This window comes from Numenius arquata, chromosome 2, assembly GCF_964106895.1.
Source record: "Numenius arquata chromosome 2, bNumArq3.hap1.1, whole genome shotgun sequence".
In the NCBI taxonomy this organism is placed as follows: domain Eukaryota; kingdom Metazoa; phylum Chordata; class Aves; order Charadriiformes; family Scolopacidae; genus Numenius; species Numenius arquata.
The window spans coordinates 63,966,947-63,988,826 of NC_133577.1; the positions used below are offsets into that span (position 1 = coordinate 63,966,947).

General features: G+C 45.8%; 1 protein-coding gene across 1 annotated transcript; it reads right to left on the reverse strand.

Moving 5' to 3' along the window:
• Positions 1–920: 920 nt before the first annotated feature.
• USP18 (ubiquitin specific peptidase 18) lies at positions 921–10,270 on the reverse strand. The gene is made up of 10 exons (XM_074168771.1): positions 10,096–10,270; positions 9,597–9,693; positions 8,150–8,295; positions 6,157–6,236; positions 5,186–5,332; positions 4,271–4,366; positions 3,073–3,243; positions 2,005–2,136; positions 1,492–1,541; positions 921–969 (listed from the first exon to the last, which is right to left on the reverse strand). Exons 1-10 carry the CDS (start codon positions 10,262–10,264, stop codon positions 921–923), a joined length of 1,137 nt encoding a protein of 378 aa, XP_074024872.1. The 5' UTR covers positions 10,265–10,270.
• Positions 10,271–21,880: the final 11,610 nt, after the last annotated feature.

The window sequence follows — 21,880 nt, forward strand, 5'->3', positions numbered from 1 at the left end:
ATTCCAGCTGGCAACCAGCTGAAGAATACTAAAGGAAAATCCCAGAATTTCGAGTGCATCAATGCATCTCATGTCTCTTCTTATCACAGTGTATGGATTGCATTGTGCAAAATCACTAGCTAACTTCAGATCTCTTTTACTCTGAATATTTTCCTCTATGTAGGAAAGAAAATGCACATGAATTCCTGATAAGTATGCTAAAACAATAATAATCTGCATAAATATATACAAACTCATCTTTTAAATCAGAACTACTACAATAGCTCCTAATTTAAAAGCACCTCTTTATGCTGACACCAACTTTCAAACACATCTCAAGCCCTGCAGTGACTCAATTCTCAGGAAGGTGTTAAGGAGTAAACATCACTGGTGTATGTCATAAGGGTTCTGGTCCTTGTTCCAGCTGTTTCTCAAGACTTTTGGGGTCCCCTGCCCAGCTTACCAGCACCTAACGTGGTGCTAAAAAAGCAGAGTAGGCCTCAAGCTCTTACGGTTTTACTGGCAAGGTATGGTTATCACAGCTCTCCAGCCGTTATCACATGCCTCCCCGGAAGATCACACAGGCTTTCAGGCCAAACGCCTCCCCTGTACTGGAATCTAGGCATCAACACTAAAGAAACTGGTAAGTCAGCAGAGACGATGACTAACATCACTATCTTTTAAGAAGAAATGAATACATAGAATCACATAAATACCAAAATACAAAAAAGAAAAAGTTTCTAGGTCCAGCAGTCCTTAGATCCTTTCTCTAGCTGAGTCTCTCCTGCACTTTTTTCATAAATAAATGTGAAGGCAGAGTTTGCTGACAGAGTGCAGAATGTCTTGTGGAACCATTTGTACACGTCCACACTGGCACAGAGGCACTGAGTCCCACAGATAACGCACAGCTTCCCAAGACATTCTGATACTCCTGGATAAGGCTACTGAGGAGGTTTTTTCATGTAAGTCAAGAGATAGGCTGTTTCTCCCCTGTGGAAACAAAGAAAAAGCAAAACAAGATGTATGTTTGAAGACCTAGGTTGCAAGTAACCCCCCAGGTTTGCTCCTGCTTAGTTTTTTGAGGTTTAGACCAACTGGAAAACTGGCCATTTTCCATAAAATTCCATAAAGCTGACCCGCTGGCAGTGCTATAGCTTATAGGAGGGACTATATTTCTTCATGGCTCGTTTTCTTACGAGGCATGAAAACAAAAACCATGGAGGAACCCTGACGTATCTGATTTAGTCAGGATATAGCGTCGAAGTTGGCAATCAAAAGTAACAAGAGGACTCCTGCAGACCCGTTTGTGACTATTCAGTAATCCTGCAGGCTCCCCCTATAGTCATATACAGTCACATCAGAGTAACCAGAACATGAGCCTCTTCTACTCTCCTGCACGCCCTGTACATCCCAGGCCATACGCGGTTCAAACCGTTTGTCTTATCTCTCTTCGCTACCCTCATCCCAGACCCCAGAGCAGCATTAGGTAAAAGCAGAGATGTGTTTGCTTACCAGGTGAGGTTGGAATGTCCATAGGTGCATTTAACATCATCCCATGATACCTACAGAAGAAAAACATACAAGAGGAGGCTGGTGAAAGCTCTTAAGAGATGGACACATTGTGATACCAGCACACCAGTTCTCGTAAGAGTGGTAGAAGTGGTACTTCCAGGAACTAAATACCTTTTAATAAATTGGTTTAATGCTTTTACCCTTCGAGGAAAACCAGCTCCTTTGCCTCTTCTTCACACTTATATTATACAGATCTAGAGTACATAAAGCAGGGTATAACACCTAACAGCTGCTTCAGCAAACTGCAAACCAGAACCTGAAGCCTTCTTTGGTACAGAAGCTAGAGCTGTTTTGCCCTCAGCTCAGAGTACGCCGTAGCAGAGGAACGAGGTGCACAAAGCTCTGCAGCGTCAGTCTTATTTTGTGGTTCTTTAATCAGCAGTCAGTCAGACTGCATGAGATCTGGAGGAGAGTCTCTCCAGCTACAAAAGAAATGTGGATTTGTCTCCTTACCTTGCAAACCTCGGAATCATTGAAGCAATACCATTTCCGTTCTGTGAGGCTTCGAATATAGGCACAGTAGTGTCCAAAATTAGTTGACCCTGAATGAGCAACAACAGCAAAAAGCTCATACTGCCAGGAAGCCTGTGAAGGACCAAAAAGGGTAACTTTCAGTGCAGCTCTAGCTGAAGAGAAGCAACAGCCAAGACAGCAAGAATGTGTGTTTCATAAGGAAAACGGAGAAAGATTAGATTGGTCTTGAGCATCCTGCCTTTTTCGCTGTTACCCGCAGAGTTTTGCCTGCCAGCTATGGGCTGTGGCCTCCCCGGAGATCACAGGAATGTGAAAAAGGCGGTAGGACAGCAAAGGGGCAGCCAACACTGCACCAGCGAGGTTTTGTTGTTGTCACCCTTGCTATTTCTCAGTAAGGGAAGAATATCCTCACTGTGGCATATCGCTCCCAGCTGCTTGGCAAAGCTGTCATCTCCCCGCTAACCTCAACTCCATGGCAAGTAACACTGCGTGGGAAACTGCCAGGAATGGAGTTCCCCTGTCTTGGACTGGTGACCTCTGCGAAGCAGTACGTCTGCTGCTCACTGAGGCCATCTTGCCCTGGAGGCTGAACCACAGGACAGAACTTGCCTCTAAGACGCTGTTTGCAATGCCTGGATTTGGTCATCCAAATGAACTGTGTTTTCATCTTTTCTTTAGTATATTTAGAAATGGAAGAAAAAAGTTATGCTAAACACTCTCAGAAAAAAAAGGACTGTTTGGGGTTTTTTTTTGGTAAAGCCTAGGTTTTGTCCTTATGGCAGAAAGCTCCAGTTATGGTGCCTTTGGTGACCTAATCTGAGCTGAAAGTTGTTTAATCTCAACAGAAAGTTGAATAACGCCTGAACCAGCTAAAAACATGAGATGTGAGACAAAACTAGGCACAGGTACAGCCTGAGACATACATTTTTAAGACAGGTGCTTTGAACTGAGGCAAGTACTAGTGTGATCTCTTAAGTTTTTATGAGACTTGAGCAGAGGGAAGAAGAAAATCTGCCCTTCTTAAACGTGGCATTAGGATTATTTTACCTTTTCATTGTCATCTGCTTCACACTGATTTTCTGTCAAGACTGCACTGAAATCAAGGTCTTGTGGAAATGGCAGGTAGTGACTAAGCTTGTGAACGTAGGCTGACTTTTCGAAGCAGAAGCGCTTTAGGTGTATGGTCAGAGTCTGTGGTAGATGGACCAGCTTCATGCTCTGTAAAGCAATAAATAATGGAATTGAAAACTAAGGAACAAACCCTGGGGAGGTGGGGTGGAAACAGCCATTGCCACCCAGTGAATGGAGTGGAGAGCAGTCAGTGCTACAGTGAATGATTGCAAATTCCACCAGAGAGCAGATGTCAAACCTTTGTAGCTCATCTGTACACGAGACACATACACGTAACAGAGCTGTGATAACCAAGTTTCTCAACTTGAGTGTGATCAGCACCCAGCCTTGGGTGTCTCATGGGCTGCTTTTTTTCTCATCTACTTTCTTAACCCTATGTTGGTAGCAGTAAGTAGGTGAGGAGAGGCAAGCCAACTTCCTTGTGATGTGGCCACTAGAGCTCCGTGGAGGATTCCAAGCTGACAGCTCACTGATTCCAGCACTGTCTTTGGTGATATTACTGCTTGTGCCATGGCTGCCACCAAGACACATGGAGGCATTTTGGCCACAGAGGTGGCCCACTGGTGCAAATGGTGTGGAAAGTCCCTTCCAAGCCTTGAGCTGAGGCAGTCTCACTCACACACCTCTCTCTTCAATGCACCTGCCTCTTCATGAAACAGTTAATTCATCAGCTGGCACAGACCAATACAGTAAAAAATGGGGAGCACAGCGGAGAGCAGGGAAGAAAGAAAATCACCCTACAGTATCCTACTTTTATGTGTATGCACAGCTCCAATAATATATTCTTGTCTACCCCTGAATCTACACAGCGGAGTAAAGCCTCACAGTGGAAACACAACACAAACCAACAGAAACTTTTCTGCTGGTACAGAAATGCTACATCCCTCAGTGATTTACATTAAAACCCACGAAAGCATTCTTTTGTTACTAGAAGGGATCTTTCTAACAGGAAGGATGCATGTGGTTTATACCTAACCGACATTGCTGTGCTAACAAATCTTTGAATTGTTGATCTCCTCTTAAATTGATACAGTTGAGTCCTTTCCCCACCTTCCCCAGTCCTAAAAGGAGTTCTGGGTATAAAAGACATATAGGGAAATAGTCTTCTGATTACCTGCAGAAAAGGTGTTTTCATTCCACACTGTTCACAGAAGCACATGTTGTGATCAGTTAACTCTTCTGGACGGAAAAAGTATTGCAGACAGTCCTCCTAAGACGACAGAGGAGATTTCTTTCAACTGAATTCCTTCAAGCTGGATTTCTATTACTACTTTGTTTCACACGGTACAAGCAAGCAGCAAAGCTACAGAAGGTATATTTTATTCAAAGGACAAAAGATTGTTTAGCAGCCTAAAAAAGGTACCCCGTTTTTCCTAGCTGCTGCCATCATAACATTAGTTGGAAAAAAAACAATAGAGTACCACATTTTCCACAAAAAAAGATGCTAATACATGTCTTTTACACCCACTTCAAAGCCTGAGAGGTCTGTTTAGGCTGAAACAGTATAAAGTGGTCAGAGAATAAATAAGATCCAATGGTCCAGTGTCACCTGAAAAATCCACTGTCTACTTGTGGCAGCACCTACATAGCCACCATCACTGTTGTATCTGGCTATCAAACAACAGTACTGATTTAACAGTAAAAGAACAGTGCACTGGGCAAATGTAGTGTGTCTGGCCAGGCACTACAAGTTATCTAGGGCACCTCACTGTGGGATCTAAGGTCTCACAGGTACACACCACTGTGCAGTATCAGTCTTTGAGTCTTACAGAGTATTTAGTCAATACTCTTTTTAGAAAGATGATTCAAGGGCTTTTTTTTTTTTCCATCCCCCAAATCAAACAATTTTTTTGAGAAATTTTGAACCCCTCAAGACAAAGAAGAAAGGTGAATGAGAAAAGATCACCTCACAGCCCCAGACACAGAGAATCGAGATGAGTCCCAAGAGACACCAGTGTTGCAAGAAGGCTCCCACAGTTAACAGAGGAGAATCTTCTTCCTAAGAAAATAGTGCTGCCACTGAACTTACCAGAGACTTCAGCATGTAAGAATCAGAACCCAACACTGGGAGTGGAAGGGTTAACATGCTGCTGTTCCTCCTTGTTTCAAGAGAGCATTTCTGACAGACCAGGTGCTCCTGTACACCGATAGTGTACAAGTAACTCAGCTTTTCAACCTGGAGGGGTAAAAAAAGGCCAAAACAAGGTTTACGAAGAACATAGCTGAGGTATTTCCTCTGTGGGTGGGAAAGCCCATGTGGACATGTTACTCCACCCAATGTTACTGCTTTAAGGCCTGAACCCAGATCTGACATTGACTTGTGTGGACAGGGCACTTCCCACCATTTGAACGAGAACAACTTCTTCCCCTCATCCCCTTGCAGAGGGGAAAGACACAGCCCATCATGAGATCAGACAGCTAAATGTCTGCTTTGATGCAGAATTTTATTGTTTTTTTTGAAACTGCAACAGGAACCTGTCTTCTGTATGAATAAAACTACGACAGTGGGTGAGGAAGAGTCATTTTCCTCCTACCTTACACAGGTCCCCTGGGAGGAACCGTCATATATGTAACATACTAACAGGGACTAGTTATAATGAAATGCACATGGCTGACTTCAAAGAATGGAGGATCTGTGTCAAGATACGCCAATAAAAGCTGAAAGAAATTTGGGGAAAAAAGAAATGCAAGGTAACTAAATTCAGTGTTGCAAGAAGATCAATCTTGACGTTATTAATCAACTTTCCCATTAGAAGGGAGACCCTGGCATGCCCTAAAAGTAGGATGAACGAAAGTTAACTGTGATTCAAAATGTTGAAACCTATGAAATCAAGATTCCCTCTCCCATTTGAAAAATGCAAGGAAAGATTCAAATAGGGCACAATTTTAAGAATTCCATTTAGGACAATTGTCAGTTAATGGGATTGTTCTTCAAGAAGCAGAAGACCACACACAACAAGGGCCAAAGGACCTGGCATTCATTTCAGTAACCATCCTTACCAGCTCTGGCCTTTTCATCTGCTTCTTTATCAAGTTCCAGACAGTCAGAAAAAGCTGGGCAGCATCATGCTGCACAAACACTGGACAAACAGAAAACACAACCTCGATCATTATTATGAACAGCACCAAGCACCGACTTCCCACAGATGGCAAAGGGAGATTTATTGACCCCCATTAGCCCAGCCTCTCGTTCCTTTGCCACTGTCTGCCAGGGACAGAGCTAAGACTGGAGACGAGCTGCAATGTCTCCGTGTGATCTGAGCAGGCAGTGGGAAAAGATGGGAGGGCTGAGTGCCCCATGGTACAACCCTGTGCAAAAATCAAGTCCTCGTCACCAGACACAGGGTCAAGAGTTTACCCGATACCTCCCGGAATACAGGGCTCAGATGTCTCATTGAGGGTTGCATTTGAGTCCTTAGAAATAAAACAGGGAAGATTCTGTTCTCTTATTTACCTTCATTACTCCACAGACTTGTCTCCTCCATCCCCTTGCTAAGGCTATAACACTCCTGAGCACTGAGATAAAAATGATAGGGAGGCCTATCCATATGTCCCAATCCACAGAATGGTATAAACCCCTTGAATGCTACCCAGGGAAAAAGCACACAGTTTCAGCACAGGAAGCCAAGGATGATGGAGTAACATTATGCTTTGGCTTTCCACTCTGTCTAAACTGGCATATTAAGAAACCTAAGATGGTGGGATACAGTTCGGTGCACAGCTTGCTTAGAATGGCTCAGCAGAGAATTGCTTCAAGATTGAATTTAGGGGGAAAAAGAAATCCACATCCTTGAATGTGAAGAACTGATGTTCTCATCCCATGATGAACTCAAGATTCAGGAGCTGGGCAAAAACTACACATAGTTTAGCAAAATCTTGATATTTCTGGACTACCTCTATGCTTGACCATAGGTGAAACAAATTTTGTGGAATAATCCAGCACCCTGAGGTGGAAGTGCCTTCAACTTCCCTGGAAGTCTGCAGGTACTGACTTCAGCTGGGTTCTAGGAAGATTACAGACATCCCTGATTAAATGAAGCTCAGAAAATATGCCTTTCATCATGTCTAATAGCACATATATGATCCAGGTAAAGCACCACTTGCTGGGATATAGGACTTTATGAACCACACCTGAATTTTAAAGCAGAAGGACAAGGTGGGAAACTGCCAAGCTTTACAAACTCTCTTCGAGCATCTCTCTTTAATTGGAAGAGAGAAGGCAGAATGCAGAGCCGGTCAGTCTCAGAGGGAAAAATGATGCAAACAGAAATATTCAGGTTATCTCCTGTTTCTCCTTAATATAGGTCTGGGCTGGCTACCATCTGTCTCTTTCAGTGCTGTCCTGTTTTGGCTTTTATACGATAAAGACCAGGGCACTTGGGTATACCATGTGTATTGGTACACATAAACGGACCCTCAGCATTCCGTTGTCACTTGTGCATTTAACAATCTCTCCATCCTTTGGGACCCTGCCCAGGTGGGAGGTTAAGCCAGAAAATTCTTCTGTCTGCCCTTATAACAAGGAACAGAAAGGATATTGCTTCTATCCTTGCGGATCTGGGTGAACTCACTATCTTTTCCACATGATCCCTTCCTTCCAATAAGAAATAGCAGCTCTTTCACTATTATCATGCCAGTATAGCAAGACAAATCAAGCTGTAAGCTGTCCTCTCTCTGCCCTGCACAGCTCTTTCCCTCTGACCAGCATCAGTGGCTGAGTGTCCTAGCAGTCCGATAGTCTTCCCACCCTTTGGGCATCAGCAAGGATATCTGGCAGGGCCTTTTTATCCCCCCTCTTCACAAGTAAGACACAGCATCTCACTCACAAGCAGAAGGCAGCTATAAAGAGCACTACGTCATCGTGTACCTAACTCCTCACTTTTCTGAATCTTTGAATGAGATGTCAGAACGAGAGTCTGCACTGCTTGTTAGTGCTTGATAATTAGCATCCCTGGTCTGCAGACAGAGGTGGACATGAGGCAGCACTGCTTACATTTCACTCTGTATGCTGAAAGACAGTGAGCGAGAGCCATGGGAGAAACAGCTTTCTGCTTGCCACACTGCATCTTCTCCAACAGCAGGAGCATCTGGTATGGGACATTCCTACTCTTGTCCCTAGCGTGTGATGGCACTGTGATCCTACAAAGGGAAGAAGCAACATGAATGGTAATCAAGCAGTATAATAGAGAAATATTAGATATCACATCTGAAGGAGCAGAGGTGGAGAGCACAGATAGCAACTCAAGAAGAACCAGAATTGGCACATTTTCGGCAAAAGAAGGAAAAAAGGGAAGCAGACACCTGCACTACACTGTACAGGCTGACAGTTCTAAAGTAAAAGGCTGTAATTTGAAGTTGGCCTGTTTCTGAATAAGGGGCAAACCAAGCAGGACCTCAAGTGCTTTCTGAACTCTAGAAACAACATTCGTTCCAGGCAGTTTCAGACCTGTTCTTGCCTTCCATCTGTTTGTGCCTTCATTCTCGACATACCCTCGAAACCTCATGGGCACGTGTATCATAACGCTTGTATTTCAACTATATACCAACTGGAAAGCTCTTTATCCTCCCTAAATTTATTGCAGTCAACAGGTTGTTCTAAATCTTTCTTAAGATTTAACCGTAACAATGGTAACCTATTGTCTACATTATTTAGCTTTGCCCATTTATGACACTTCTCCTCTCAGCATGTCTGTAATGTGCCTTCTTCCCCCTCTGCACACCGGTCAGTGTGTAAGAAATTTGGAAAACAGAGAACTGAATAGGAGTGATCCGCTTAGGTGATTAAAGCTGCAGTGAACTGAGTAACCTGAAAACAAATCAAACCAGTCATTAGCGTGGCTGGTAGGGAGGCAGAAGCCCAAATCCTCCTCACAAAAAAGTAGAGAGCCCAATCAAGCAAAACAAAATAACACTATGTATTCGCTATCTACAACAACACTTATTCTTCACTCTCAGGTGCTAGCCATAACAATCAGGGGCCAGAAGCTAGGGATCACAATATGTTTATGTTTACATGCTTTAAGTTACAAAATTAATAGTGGATATAGTTACACATGACACATCCTTTAGTTATAAGGGCCTGTGAGTATACTTGTAATAAAATCATATCCTGTTACGGAAAAGAGAGATACCACGACAGAGATACAAGTCATAAAGACCCAGTTCCAGACTGCAGCTTACTGGTGTGCAAACGGCACATGAATCAGAGATGACTAACAAGTCAGAACATTGCAACTTCTACCTTTGCAGGCCCTAGTCTGTATATGACAGACACAACAAGGCAGAGAGACCTTACTGAGTGAATCACCTTGCTGAAAGCACCTTGCTAGCACCTTGATGATCCAAGCCTTCAAATGTACATCCCATATAAAAAAGGAGTGGAGACAACAGAGCCATAATAGAAGGATCTCAGAAAGTTCAAATGTTGTTCAAAGTGGTACCTTCGAAGTATCCCTGTGAAGTGTATATTCATGAGGAACACTTGGAGCAGAGAGTTCAGACAGCAGCTCTGTCCAACGTTGTACAGTCCAATAGCTCCTGCAGGCACAGAAAAAGAGGATGTAAGGCCTAGAGATAGGTATAAGAAAAGAAACTGAAGATTATTTGCAAGTGGAAAACTCCTCTTGCACATAGTCCATGGTTTAGCAAATCCAGAAGCAACGCTGGCTGTGTTTGGAAAGTGACAGGGCTAGCATCTAGACCTTTTTGGCTGTAATGGCCTGTTTAAGGACTTAAAAGGGGAAAAAGCTCTGAGATCCTCATGTAATCCCTTCCCAAAAACCCAAAATGGTTACTTGGCAGGGCAAAATGAGAATCGTCTGTGTATTCCTCAGTGAAAAGGTAAAGAATAGGAGAAAATGAAGCCTAAGAACAGAGAATGGAACAGCAGGTATTAGAAACAGAAAAATGGAGGGTGAAGAACAGACAAAATGTTATTACCATTTTTTAAATCTGCCACCCCAAAGACTAATGTTAGCCTCCGGTCTTTGGCCTTCAGCTCTTCGGCTTCATCTTTATTATTTTGTACTTCTGTTTCTGCCTTCATGGTCTCACTTAATGCCAGCTCTAGTTTTTTGCTTCTTTCTTGACGTCCACTTCTTTGTCCCATCAACAATATTGCACAAAGACAGAAGGACTGTAGAAAGGCACAGAAAGATCAGTAAGACAGGGAGCACCCAGAAACACAGGATTTGTCTTTATATTTGATATTTTCATTATGAACAATGTGGAATGTCAGTAAAATTAGTAAAATTACTGGGACCAGCATTTGGTATATTTCACTTAACATGGGTATTGTAGGTGTGCTGGCAGCTGGCAAGGTAACAGACATGGAGATGGACAGCAATTGCACACCCTATCTTCCTTTTGTGGCTAAATAAATAAACGAACCTTTGGCTCCACAGAAACAGCTTCACCTCGCCAGGGAACTGCAGATATCCCTGTTCAAGAAGACTTGGTAAATAATATGATTCAAATTGTCCAAATGGCAGATGTTGCTGAAGTCCTCTGATTGGTAAAAGTAATGCTTTATCACCCAAAGTATCCCAAGGGTTCAAAAGGGCAAATTTCACCTTCTCTAGTCTTTTAGCTGATAAGCATTTGTTTGTTTTCTGTACTGGCCTCTCTGCATTGTTTTTAAGCAACTTAGTCACAGCTCTACTATGGCACTTTTGACTGTAATTTTTAAAGGCATTTAAGAACTTAAATATAAGTTTCTTTCTGTGCTCCTTCAAGCGATCACAGGCAAAGTAACTGTTTAAGCAAGAGAACTGTTATAATGCATTGATTTTCAAGGGAGTATTGAACAGACAATTACTCTGACAGACTCTCATGACTCAGCTGCTGGCTCTTAAATAAAAGTTTTAAAAAAATCACCAAACTAAAGCAAAGTAAAAATATGCAAGCAAAACAATGTGACAGATACTCTAATGCAATTACACAAAATTGAACCCTTTTAAAAGCCCACCTCCAACAGGAAGGCAGCATCAGAAAAAAAGGATAGGCTTAGGGATGTATTCACAGAGGGGAAAGAAAATAGAAAACAAATGCTCAGAAATTGTTATTTTACAAATATTAAACCGCATGTAAAATGAATCTGAGGCCAGGTGCTGAAAGAATGAAGAAAAGCTACCAAGAAAGGGAAATAATAAAAAAAATCCTGGTTCCACCTTGTACAAATAGAAAATCTTTGCTTTAAAAGCCTGTTATTTTTCAGGTTAACTCTGCCTAATAATGCTAAATATCTAAGTTTCTGAAGAATTTATCAGGCAGGGAAAACAGAAATGAAGGGGGTTTTCCCCAATTATTACTTTTAAGCTTAAGTATATTTTTTCCCAACTGTACTTTTGATTCTTTACTGTTGAAGACCATTTTCAACTCAGAGTGTCATACACCCAGATTCACTAAACACTGTCGAATTTGCTGAGGAGTTTTATCTGGAAAAAAATTTAAAAAAACCCTCAGACATTCAAAGACAGTCACAAGAATGTTGCTTTTTATATCCAAACCCAGTGATTAGAAAAGCTACACAGGAAAAAGAGAAATTGGGCTTGATTTCTTCCTTGGCAAAACGGGGTCTGAACTCACACTGCTCCTTCCCCGAGAAATGATTTAACCAGGCATTCAGGCTCCTGAAAGCCCAGCTGGAGTGAGAGCCCATCTTTGCTTGTACAGAGAGAGAAAATGGGTTTAGTTGGTGTAATATCAGCCAGAAGGTAAGTAACGCTCACAGCCAGCGGGGATGCCAAAGGAGACAGAACGGAGGGGGAGAGGCAGAGTAGAGGTAGCTGAACAACAGCTAGGGATGTACTGGGAATGAGGGGAACTTGCAAGACAGCTTTTGGGAGGAGAAGTAGGATTAAGGGTGGGATGAAAGACCAAGCTGAGGGCTAAAAGGCTTCGGGTGACTTGAGAAACGGGTAGAAAGACATTCGGGCAGGAAGGTGCAAGGGGATACAGAGATGGGAGGATGTGGGTCTCCAGTTTGATGAAACTCTGCCCCCGGCACTACTGGCAGGAACCCGAGTGAGGGAACAGGGGGACAGATACACCTTTCCCTTGCATAGAACTGCCTCATTTCGGCTATCAGAAACACAGCATTCCTAAGGTTTGCAAATGACCTTCCTTTCCCTGCCTAAACGTATAAAAAAAAAAACAACTGGTGAGGGAGCACAGGAACTGAGGAGCAGGCTCTCCTCTTGCCCCCGGTTTCTCCGCTCTCACTGGAGGAGCAGGGTCACTTTCTCGGTTTCCTTCGCAGGTCATGGGTGGGACTCGGTACTGCTCCCTCAACGCAGGTGCCATGGCCGAGCCAAGCGACCACGCCAGCGCCTGACAGAGAAGAGGTAGCGACGACACCCTCCTCGTAACCCCAACCCCACAACCAGCTACCCCCCTCACTCGCCCTCCCTCAGCCAGCTCCGCGGCCTCCCTTTCACCCTGCCCTGCTCCATAGCCCATCCGCCCTCCCAAGACACCGGCCTCTCACGACAAACCCCCAGCCGTCCCCTCACACCCAAAGCCCCCCTCCGCCTGAGGAGGGCCACCAACTCTGCGCCTTATCGCCTCTTCCCCACCGCCATTGCTCCTTTCCCCTCACAGGTATGTTGGGGAGCAGGCGGCGCTGGGGCAGGAGGTGGGCTGCGAGGCAGTGGCCCCGGGGACAAGACGGCAGCCCTGAGGCACTCCCCGAAAGGGCTGCCACAGGGACGCGAGCCTTTCGCCTCCATGCTTTTCTCGGATACAACTGAAGCGAGACTTCCCACTTCGCTGTCAAACTACACGTTTGTTCACCTCTCATTTTTCCCACTTTCCCCCTCCCCGCCCCGCTGCACGGTGGCTCTGGCTTGTCCTATTCTGACAAGCAGGTAAAAAAAAAAAAAAAGGGGGGGTTCTTACCAACTCCCGCAGGACCCGGAGCGCTTCGAGCCTCGGAGGCTGGCACTCGAGGTCGCACCGCGCCCGCCGAGGGGCCCTCGGACACCAGGTCTACCCGCGCCGTGGCTCCCCTCAGGTTCAGCGGAGTTCCCCTCAGTCCGGCGTGCCAGCTCGGACGCTGCCACCCGCGGAGCTGCTGCCGGGCGGAGCGGCGCTTTGCCTCGCCGGTCTCGTCAGAGGGCGGCAGCAGCGCCCGCTCCGCCTTTTAGTTTTCGTTTCCCGCTCCGCCCGAGCCCGGGAAGAGAAAGCGAAACTCCGCTCCGCCACGGGCGGCCGGGGGCCCCGCCTCGCGCCGCCCCGGCCCCCGCCGCTGCCGGCGTGTAGGCCTCTCCTCAGGGCGGTGCGGCCCGGCCCGGCGGGGTTGGGTGGCAGAAGGGCGGCACAGGTGCCATTAGCCCCTTTTTTTTTTTTTTTTTGCTGAGGGGCTGCCCGCTTGTCTCTGGGGCCACAGGCCCGGGATGAGCTGTGCTAACACCGCGGATTGTAATTAGTGCAGGGCCCAAATTATGATTTGGTGTGATCCGTGCTGCTTGCTTAGCTCGACTTGGCATGAGGAGCTAGATTTGCTGAAACCTTTAGGCCGTGAGGGAGCTATTCTTCTCAGTACTTTTCCTAGCAGATGGGGCAGTGTTGTTTAATCTTTTAGCATGGGAAAGTACTGGATATCATACTAATGTTTTGGTAGTCTTTCTCTCAAGCCTGGGACTTTTGGGTTCCCCATGTTCTTCCAACAAGGACGGATGCATATGGAACATGAACCAGGAGATACAGAGGCTCCAACCCTTGACATAAACTGCAAATCAACAAGATAAGAGCCTGCCTGCCTGGACACAGAAAAATAATCCAATTAGATGTTAGAAGACCCCAGCTCAAAAATCATCATTGGACTGAAAGACACGTGGACAGCACGTGTGGGGCAGGTGTATGGATCACGAGGGTATAACTGCCCAGGGATTTCTTTGTTCAGGGTCCCTCTGTTTGGAGGCACCCAGCCCAGGCTGTTCTTGCCTCCTGTACCTTTCAAACCCTGACATCTGAGACTCTGCTGCAGGAAACCTAGGGTCGAGCCTGAAGGCAGAGGAAGCACGCCGGAGATTAAGTGTGTGTGTGCAACACCGTGAATGGTGTGTGAATGCTCCGGCAGCGGTTTCTCCTTTAACAGCCACCCTACTGGGGGAAGGCAGCGGCCCCCCTGCCACGCTCCAACACCTCCATCTGGTTCAGTCTGGTTTCTTCTGGGCAGAGGCAAGAGTGAGCTTTAAAGGCAGGGTTGAGAAAGTGAACTCTGCAGAAAAAAAAAAACCAACAACCTACTTCTTCTTTGACAGATGCAGTACCTCAGGGTTTTTGCCCGGACTTCACATGGTTGGTTGTTAAAAAAAAGTTGAGTTGTCTCAAAAGCAGACGTGTCTTCGGCCTGACGTTTGTGGGGTTTAACCACCAAAGCAACTGAGAAGCCGATCTCTTGTCAAGGCCTACAGTACCCTACCTAGAAGCAAGAAATCGCTCGTTTAAAATAACCCCAAATAAGTAACTCACTTAGAAACTTAACCCACATGGCAAACTGAAAGGCTCAGCAGTTTCCCGTCTGACAGTGAGCCATGGTGTGCAGCAGGATATACGAATGGCAGCACAAAGGCAAACAAATACTCCAGCGCCAACCCGAGCTGTGAGATTTTAGACCTCAACAAGTGACCTGTGTCTGGATGAGCAGAAATGCTTGGGTGGCCACTTCTCCAGCGTGTATGTTGGGTTTCCAGGCTTCCCCCTTTGTCTCATTCCTGGGTGTCTGCAGGAGGAACGGAGGGGCGCAGCATCCTGTAAAGGAACTTTTCTTGTCAGAGGATGGCCGCTGGCCCAGCTTTGTTCCACTTGAGGAGATAGAGTTTAAAGGTAAGTGATGCTGCCCTGCAGAGCTTTGCTGACCAAGGAAATGGTGCGGGTGACGTAGGGAGTCCTGATATGTGTGTGAAACAGGCTGAGTCTCTGGGACCACAGAAGGGAGAGTCCCTGTGTGATTTGACAGGGCACACCTGCCTACTTTTTATGCAGGAACTCCAGCTGAGTCAGAGACACCATGTCATTCCCTTGCAGCTGCCACTAGACGGTCCCCAGGGACAGGTTCAAACCCTAAACCCTTCATTTCTGCTTGTAGGATTGGTTTAGCAGGACATGAGGGGTTAATGAGGGGAAAGGTGTTGCTGTTTCCACAGGCTGTGCAGAGCTCCTGGTGGCTTCTGCTTCCCTTTCTTTGCTCCCTAGAGGCTCACTGGTGTCTTTGGGGCACTCGTTTACCCCTCAGAAAAGCCCCTTGTATGAGCTGCTAACAAACTGAATTCACATGTGCTGTGCAGAAGCCTTCAGCTGTTGTCTTACTAAGTTACTAAATTCAAGGAATGTTACAGAAAAAACAGGTGTGGGGAAGAAAACCACGGCTTAACATAGCCCTGACTTGCCGTCTCCTTCCTGTATTATACAGACATTTAGTGGTTATAGAGGCAATTTAGGAGTTGAATGTGGAAGTCTGTGATAATATTTCTGCGGCAAAGATGCTCTACAAGGCATTAAGTGACATGTGTTCTTATTATTAACATACTGTTTGTTCCTGTTGCACCCTGAACTAAAAAGTAAGCCCTATGGGGGAGTGGCTAGAAGACTCCATGTCTTTGGAGGAGGATGAATGCAACCCTGATGATGATGGGAAGGGGTGTTCACTGCCTCCCCTTTGTCATGTAACACAGATCTCTTTGGGTGCATCTTCTGGGGGAAGGGTTACTCTAACATGGATTCATCATGGAGAGAGGCTAAACTGTCTTCAGTTCTTCTGTTAGCACAGGTGGGGACAGCGTACGCTTATACGCTTCCAGCCCTTTGGCGGGTACCTTAGTGCAGCCCCCACCCTGCTTCCCTGAACCATGGGAAGGAGACAGCGTATAGGAGGCTTTCAAAGAGGTTGTCTGGAGCCCGTCAGAGCTGTCCTTGTTGCAGTCTCCACAGAAGAGATACCAGTTGCATACCCTCTGGGCAGATTATGGAGGACCTGGTTCTGTTGGAGACAGCACAGCTGCCTGGCAGTCAGAGCTCTTCAACCAAGGCAGCAGTGGCAGTGAAAAGTGTCCTGAACTGTCACATGGAGACTGGTATGGATATCTGTAGAGGCTGGTGAGCAGAAGGGTACAGGTGACTCAGCATCTTTGCTGTGACTCTGGCAGAGCCTCTTGGCAACGGTTTAAATTTAGTGATGTCCCCTTTTCTATTGCTAGATTGTACGCCCTCCGCCTAATAGAAGGGAGGAAGAGAGATAGAAGAACTGCTAAGCCAGAAGTTGCCTAGAGACAGTTAAACCACCCAAGCAAAGTGCAAACCGACACTGGAGATTAAACAGGAACCAGGTCTGACAGTCTGTGGAAGATAGTGAAGCAGCGTGCAGCCGTAGCGCCTTTTGGTAATGACCCCTGTGAGAACTTGAGTGCTCAATTAAGAGGAGCATTTGTCTTCTTTAAGAATATTTTAAGCCTTGCCTGTGGAAATCTGTTGTGACACCCCACTTCCAAAACAGGTAACGGGCAGAAGTCTGAGCCCAGAAAGTGTGCTGAGATGAAGGGATGGCTAAAACTGAACAATTCAGTGTTCGGGTGTCCAAATCCACAGCCTGCTGGGCGTCCTGGTGTAGTGTCACTTTGACAAAAGCTGCTAGTTGCTGATAACTGCCACAGGGCTTCTAAAGTAATCTCCAAACCATTCCAAAGAGTTCATTGACAACTGCAAGAACAGGGATCTTTAATCCTAAGTGTCATGGTTTAGCCCCAGATGGCAACAAACTTGGCTGCTCCTTCACTCCTCCTCCCCCCTTCAACCTGGTGGGATGTGGGGAGAATCGGAAGAAAAAGTCAAAACTCGTGGGTTGGGATAAAGGTAGTTTAACAGAACTGCAAAGGAAAGAGGAAAACAGCAACAATAATACTGGCAAAAGAATACACAAAGCGAGTAGTACACAGTACAATTTTGCTCACCACCCGATGCCCAGCCTGCTCCCCAGCAGCGATTCCCACCCCCCAGCCAGCTCCCCTAGTTTTATACTGAGCATGGTATAGAATATCCCCTCTGCCAGCTTGGGTCAGCTGCCCAGGCTGTGTCCCCTTGAAAATTAACCCTATCCTAGCTGAAACCAGGACGCTAAGTGTCCTTGCAAATAAAATAAACTGTAACATTGATGATCAGGACGAGATTTAAAAAGCTTTCAGGAAGTTAGGAACTCACCACCCAGTTTTTTAGAATGCATAAAGTACTCCGCACTGGATCAATAATTTCCACTTCTTCATTGCATTGCTTTCAGCAGCTTTTCAAAGAACACAGCAAGCAATTCATCTACCATTTTTTATCACATTTTTTGTCTTTAACTTGGTCCCTCTTTCTCCCCTCTCACTGGAAGAGCAGGGTCACTTCTCAGTGTGAACACATAAATATGTTTTATGTATGAAACTTCCAGTTTCTGGTTTTGGTCCCAATTCAGGACAGAACTGTGAGGGAAGACATACTTTGTCCACTATGTCCATGCCTCTCCTGTACTGAGAAGTCCGGAACTGGACATAGTACTCCAGGTCTGGCCTCACCAGTGATGAGTGGTGTGAAAGAATCACCTCCTTTGACCTCCCTAAGCACACCGTAGCTAGCCAGTCAAGGGAGGTGATTCTTCTGCTCTACACTGCACTGGTGTGGCCCCACCTTCAGTTCTGTGTGCAGTTTTAGGCATGTCAATATAAGGAGGGCATCAAAATATTAGAGTGTGTCCAGAGGAGGGAGACCAAGATGGTGAAAGGTCTCGAGGGCAAGACTTACAAGGAGCGGCTGAGGTCACTTTGTTTGCTCAGCTTGGAGAAGAGGAAGCTGAGGGGTGACCTCATTGCAGTTTACAACTTCCTTGAGGGGGGCAGCAGAAGGAGAGGTGCTGATTTCCTCTCTCTGGTGACCAGCTATAGGACATGAGGGAATGGAATGAAGCTACATCACAGGAAGTTCAGACTGGACATTAGGGAAAGGTTCTTCACTGAGAGGACGTTCAGTCACTGGAACAGGCTCCCAAGGGAGTGGTCCGGGCACCAAGCCTGTCAGAGCTCAAAGAGAGTCAGAATGATGCTCTTAGTCATATGAGTTCGTTTCAGGTAGTCCTGAGAGGACTTGATCCTATTGGGATGGGAGGGAATTGGACTTGATGATCCTTATGGGTCCTTTCCAACTTGAGATATTCTATGATTCTATGATCTACTTTGCTTAATGCAGCCCAGGATACCATTCACCTTCTTTGCAGCAAGGGCACATCGCCGGCTTATGTTCAACTTGATTTCCACCAGGACCTCCAGGTCATTTTTAGCAAAGCTGCTTTCCAGCTGGGTGATGCTCAGCATATATTGGTGTATGGTGTTGTTCCTCCCCGCCAGGTGCAGGACATTGCACTTGCCCTTGTTGAACTTCTTGAGGTTCCTGTCAAACCGTTTCTCCAGCCTGTTGAGCCTGAGCCTGCCTCTGGATGGCAGCACAACTCTCTGGTGTGTCAGCCACTCTTCCCAGTTTTGTGTCATCTGCAAACTTCCTCAGGATATGTTGGAACACGTCCAGCGGAGGGCCACGAAGATGATCAGAGGGATGGAGAACCTCCCCTATGAAGACAGGCTGAGAGAGCTGGGGTTGTTCAGCCTGGAGAAGAGAAGGCTCCAGGGAGACCTCATAGCAGCTTTCCAATATCTGAAGGGAGCCTACAGGAGAGCCGGAAAGGGACTCTTTGTCAGGAGATGTAGTGACAGGACAAGGGGTAATGGTTTTAAGTTGGAAGAGGGGAGATTTAGATTAGATACCAGAAAGAAATTCTTTACTGTGAGGGTGGTGAGGCACTGGAACAGGTTGCCCAGGGAAGCTGTGGATGCCCCATCCCTGGAGGTGTTTAAGGCCAGGCTGGATGGGGCTTTGAGCAACCTGGTCTAGTGGAGGTGTCCCTGCCCATGGCAGGGGGGTTGGAACTCAATGATCTTTAAGGTCCCTTCCAACTCTAACCATTATATGATTCTATTATTCTATGATATACTCTGCCCCATCACCCAGATCATTAATGAAGATGTTGAACAGGACTGGATCAGTACTGACTGTGGGGTACTGCTAGTTAATGGCCTCCAACTAGACTTTGTGCCGCTGATCATCACCCTCTGGGCCTGGCCATTCAGCCAGTTTTCAGTCCATCTCACTGTCTGCTCATTCAGCCCATACTTCAGCAGCTACTCTATGAGGATCTTATGGGAAACAGTGTTGAAAGCCTTATTCAAGTCTAGGTAGATGGTATCTACTGCTCTCCCCTTGTCTACCAGGCCAGTTGTTTCATCATAGGAGGTTATCAAGTTGGTCAAGCATGACTTCCCATTGGTGAATCCCTTCTGAGTACTGATGAGTTTCTTCTTGTTCATGTGCCTGGAAATGGTTTCCAGGATTAGCTGCTCCATCACCTTCCCAGGGATTGAGGTGAGACTGACGAGCCTGTGATTCCCTAGGTCCTCCTTCTTGCCCTTTTTGAAGACAGGAGTGACATTTGCTTTCCTGCAGTCTTTGGGCACTTCTCCCAATCACCATGATCAATCAAAGATTATCAAGTGTGGCGTTGCAATGACATCTGTCAGCTGCCTCAGCACTCATGGGTGCATTCCTTCAGGGACCTAGACCTAGATAAAAACCTGCTGAGGAGTTTCCTAGTCAAGAAAAATTGTCATTGCTAGCAAGATGCGAATCCTATAAATCTGAGATCTTTGATCACTACTTTGAATTATCTTTGAGTGAACATTCAAACGCCTGTATTGCAGACTCACTTGTACATGGTGCTTTAAATAAAGATTGCCACAGAGGACACAGTGGTCTGCTGGATAAAGCAGAGGCTGCTTCTTGCAGAGGAAGAACATTCAGGGAGAGTAAGGAATACTGAAATGCTTTCAATAGGGATGATGCAAAAAAAAAGAAGTTTTTTTTTTTAAAAAGGGGAGAATTTGCTCATTTAAAGAGTTTCACAGAGACACAGAAAAGACATTCTTATGCCTGCTGCAGCTGTACCCAACCACAAAGGATATTTGTTTTCACAACACAGATATTTATCCCCCAAATGTGGAAAAATCGTACTGCTGTTCTGGTTTCAGCTGGGATAGAGTTAATTTTCTTTCTAGTAGCTGCTGTGTTTTGGATTTGGTATGAGAAGAGTGTTGAGGAGTGTTGATAACACATATTGTTTTAGTTGCTGCTAAGTAATGTTTATGTTAATCAAGGATTTTTTCAGCTTCCCATAGAAGCTGAGAGGGACCATAGAGAGGACAAGCTGGCTAAAGGAATATTCCATACCTGGAATAGCCTGTTGCACAGGTTATCCATGAATGTGAAACGTACACTGCAATCAAGCAAGCCAAGCGGTTAAAGCCTCTCTGGTATGGAGGATGATGGCTGAAATATAAATATGGGGAGGTCTGGCAAATTGATTACATTACACTCCCACAAACATGCCAGGGCAAGTGCCATGTGCTCACAATGGTGGAAGCAACCACCGGATGGCTGGAAACATACCCTGTGCCCCATGCCACCGCCCAGAACACTATCCTGGGCCTTGAAAAGCAAGTCTTATGGTGTCACAGCACCCCGGAAAGAATTGAGTTAGGCAACGGGACTCATTTCCGAAACAGCCTCATAGACACCTGGGCCAACAAGCATGGCATTGAGTGGGTATATCACATCTCCTGCCATACACCAGTTGCGGGGAAAATCAAAGGATACAACGGGCTGTTAAAAACTACCCTGAGAACAATGGGTGGGGGGGCCTTAAAAGATTGAGATACACATTTAGCCAAAGCCACCTGGTTAGTTAACACCAGGGGATCTACCAATTGAGCTGGCCCTGCCCAACCAAAACTTCCACGTGCTGTAGAAGGAGATAAAGTCTCTGTAGTGCACATGAAGAATATATTAGGGAAGACTATCTGACTTAGTCCTGTCCCAGGCAAAGGCAAACCCATCCGCAGGATTGCTTTTGGTCAAGGACTTGGGTGCACTTTGTGGGTGATGCGGAAGGATGGGCAAGTTCAATGTCTACCTCAAGGGGATTTGATTTTGGGTGAAAATAGGCAATAAATTAAATTGTATTATGTTAATTGTTAAATAACCCTGCATACTGTATGTCATCACTACCTCAGTTGCTGTATCCCCTATCAATGGTATTACAGTAAGAATCACTCAAACTAATGAAGGATCAACTTTGATGAAACTGAGCAAAGTGCAGCTGTGATGAAACTAGAACTGGCTTCAGTAGCTGGCGCCCAGCAGCTTCCTCGAGATCAACATCTTCGGCCCTCGGACCATGGGCATGGGCCATGCCAGATACACCAGCCGCGACCTCCGGATGTAGCATGCAACAATCCAACACCGCACACACCATCTTTCCTGCCCTTATGAAAGACGGAGCCCAAAAGTCATAGATTAAATGAACTTAACTCAAATGAATTTTAGAGGGATGGCCCATAGACTAAGGGAATGATACCTCTGTGTGTGTGTATACATAAAAAGACAGGAAAAGTGGTAGTGATTAATTGGAAAACGTAGGATCTGGGCATGACATAGATGGTATAGAATAAGGGGTGGATAACGGCCTGCTTTCAGCTGAGAGTTAATTTTCTCAAGAAACTGGGAGGGGCACAGCCAGGATGGCTGACCCATGCTGGCCAAGGGAATATTTGATACCCCGTGACGTCATGCACAGTATATAACTGGGGGA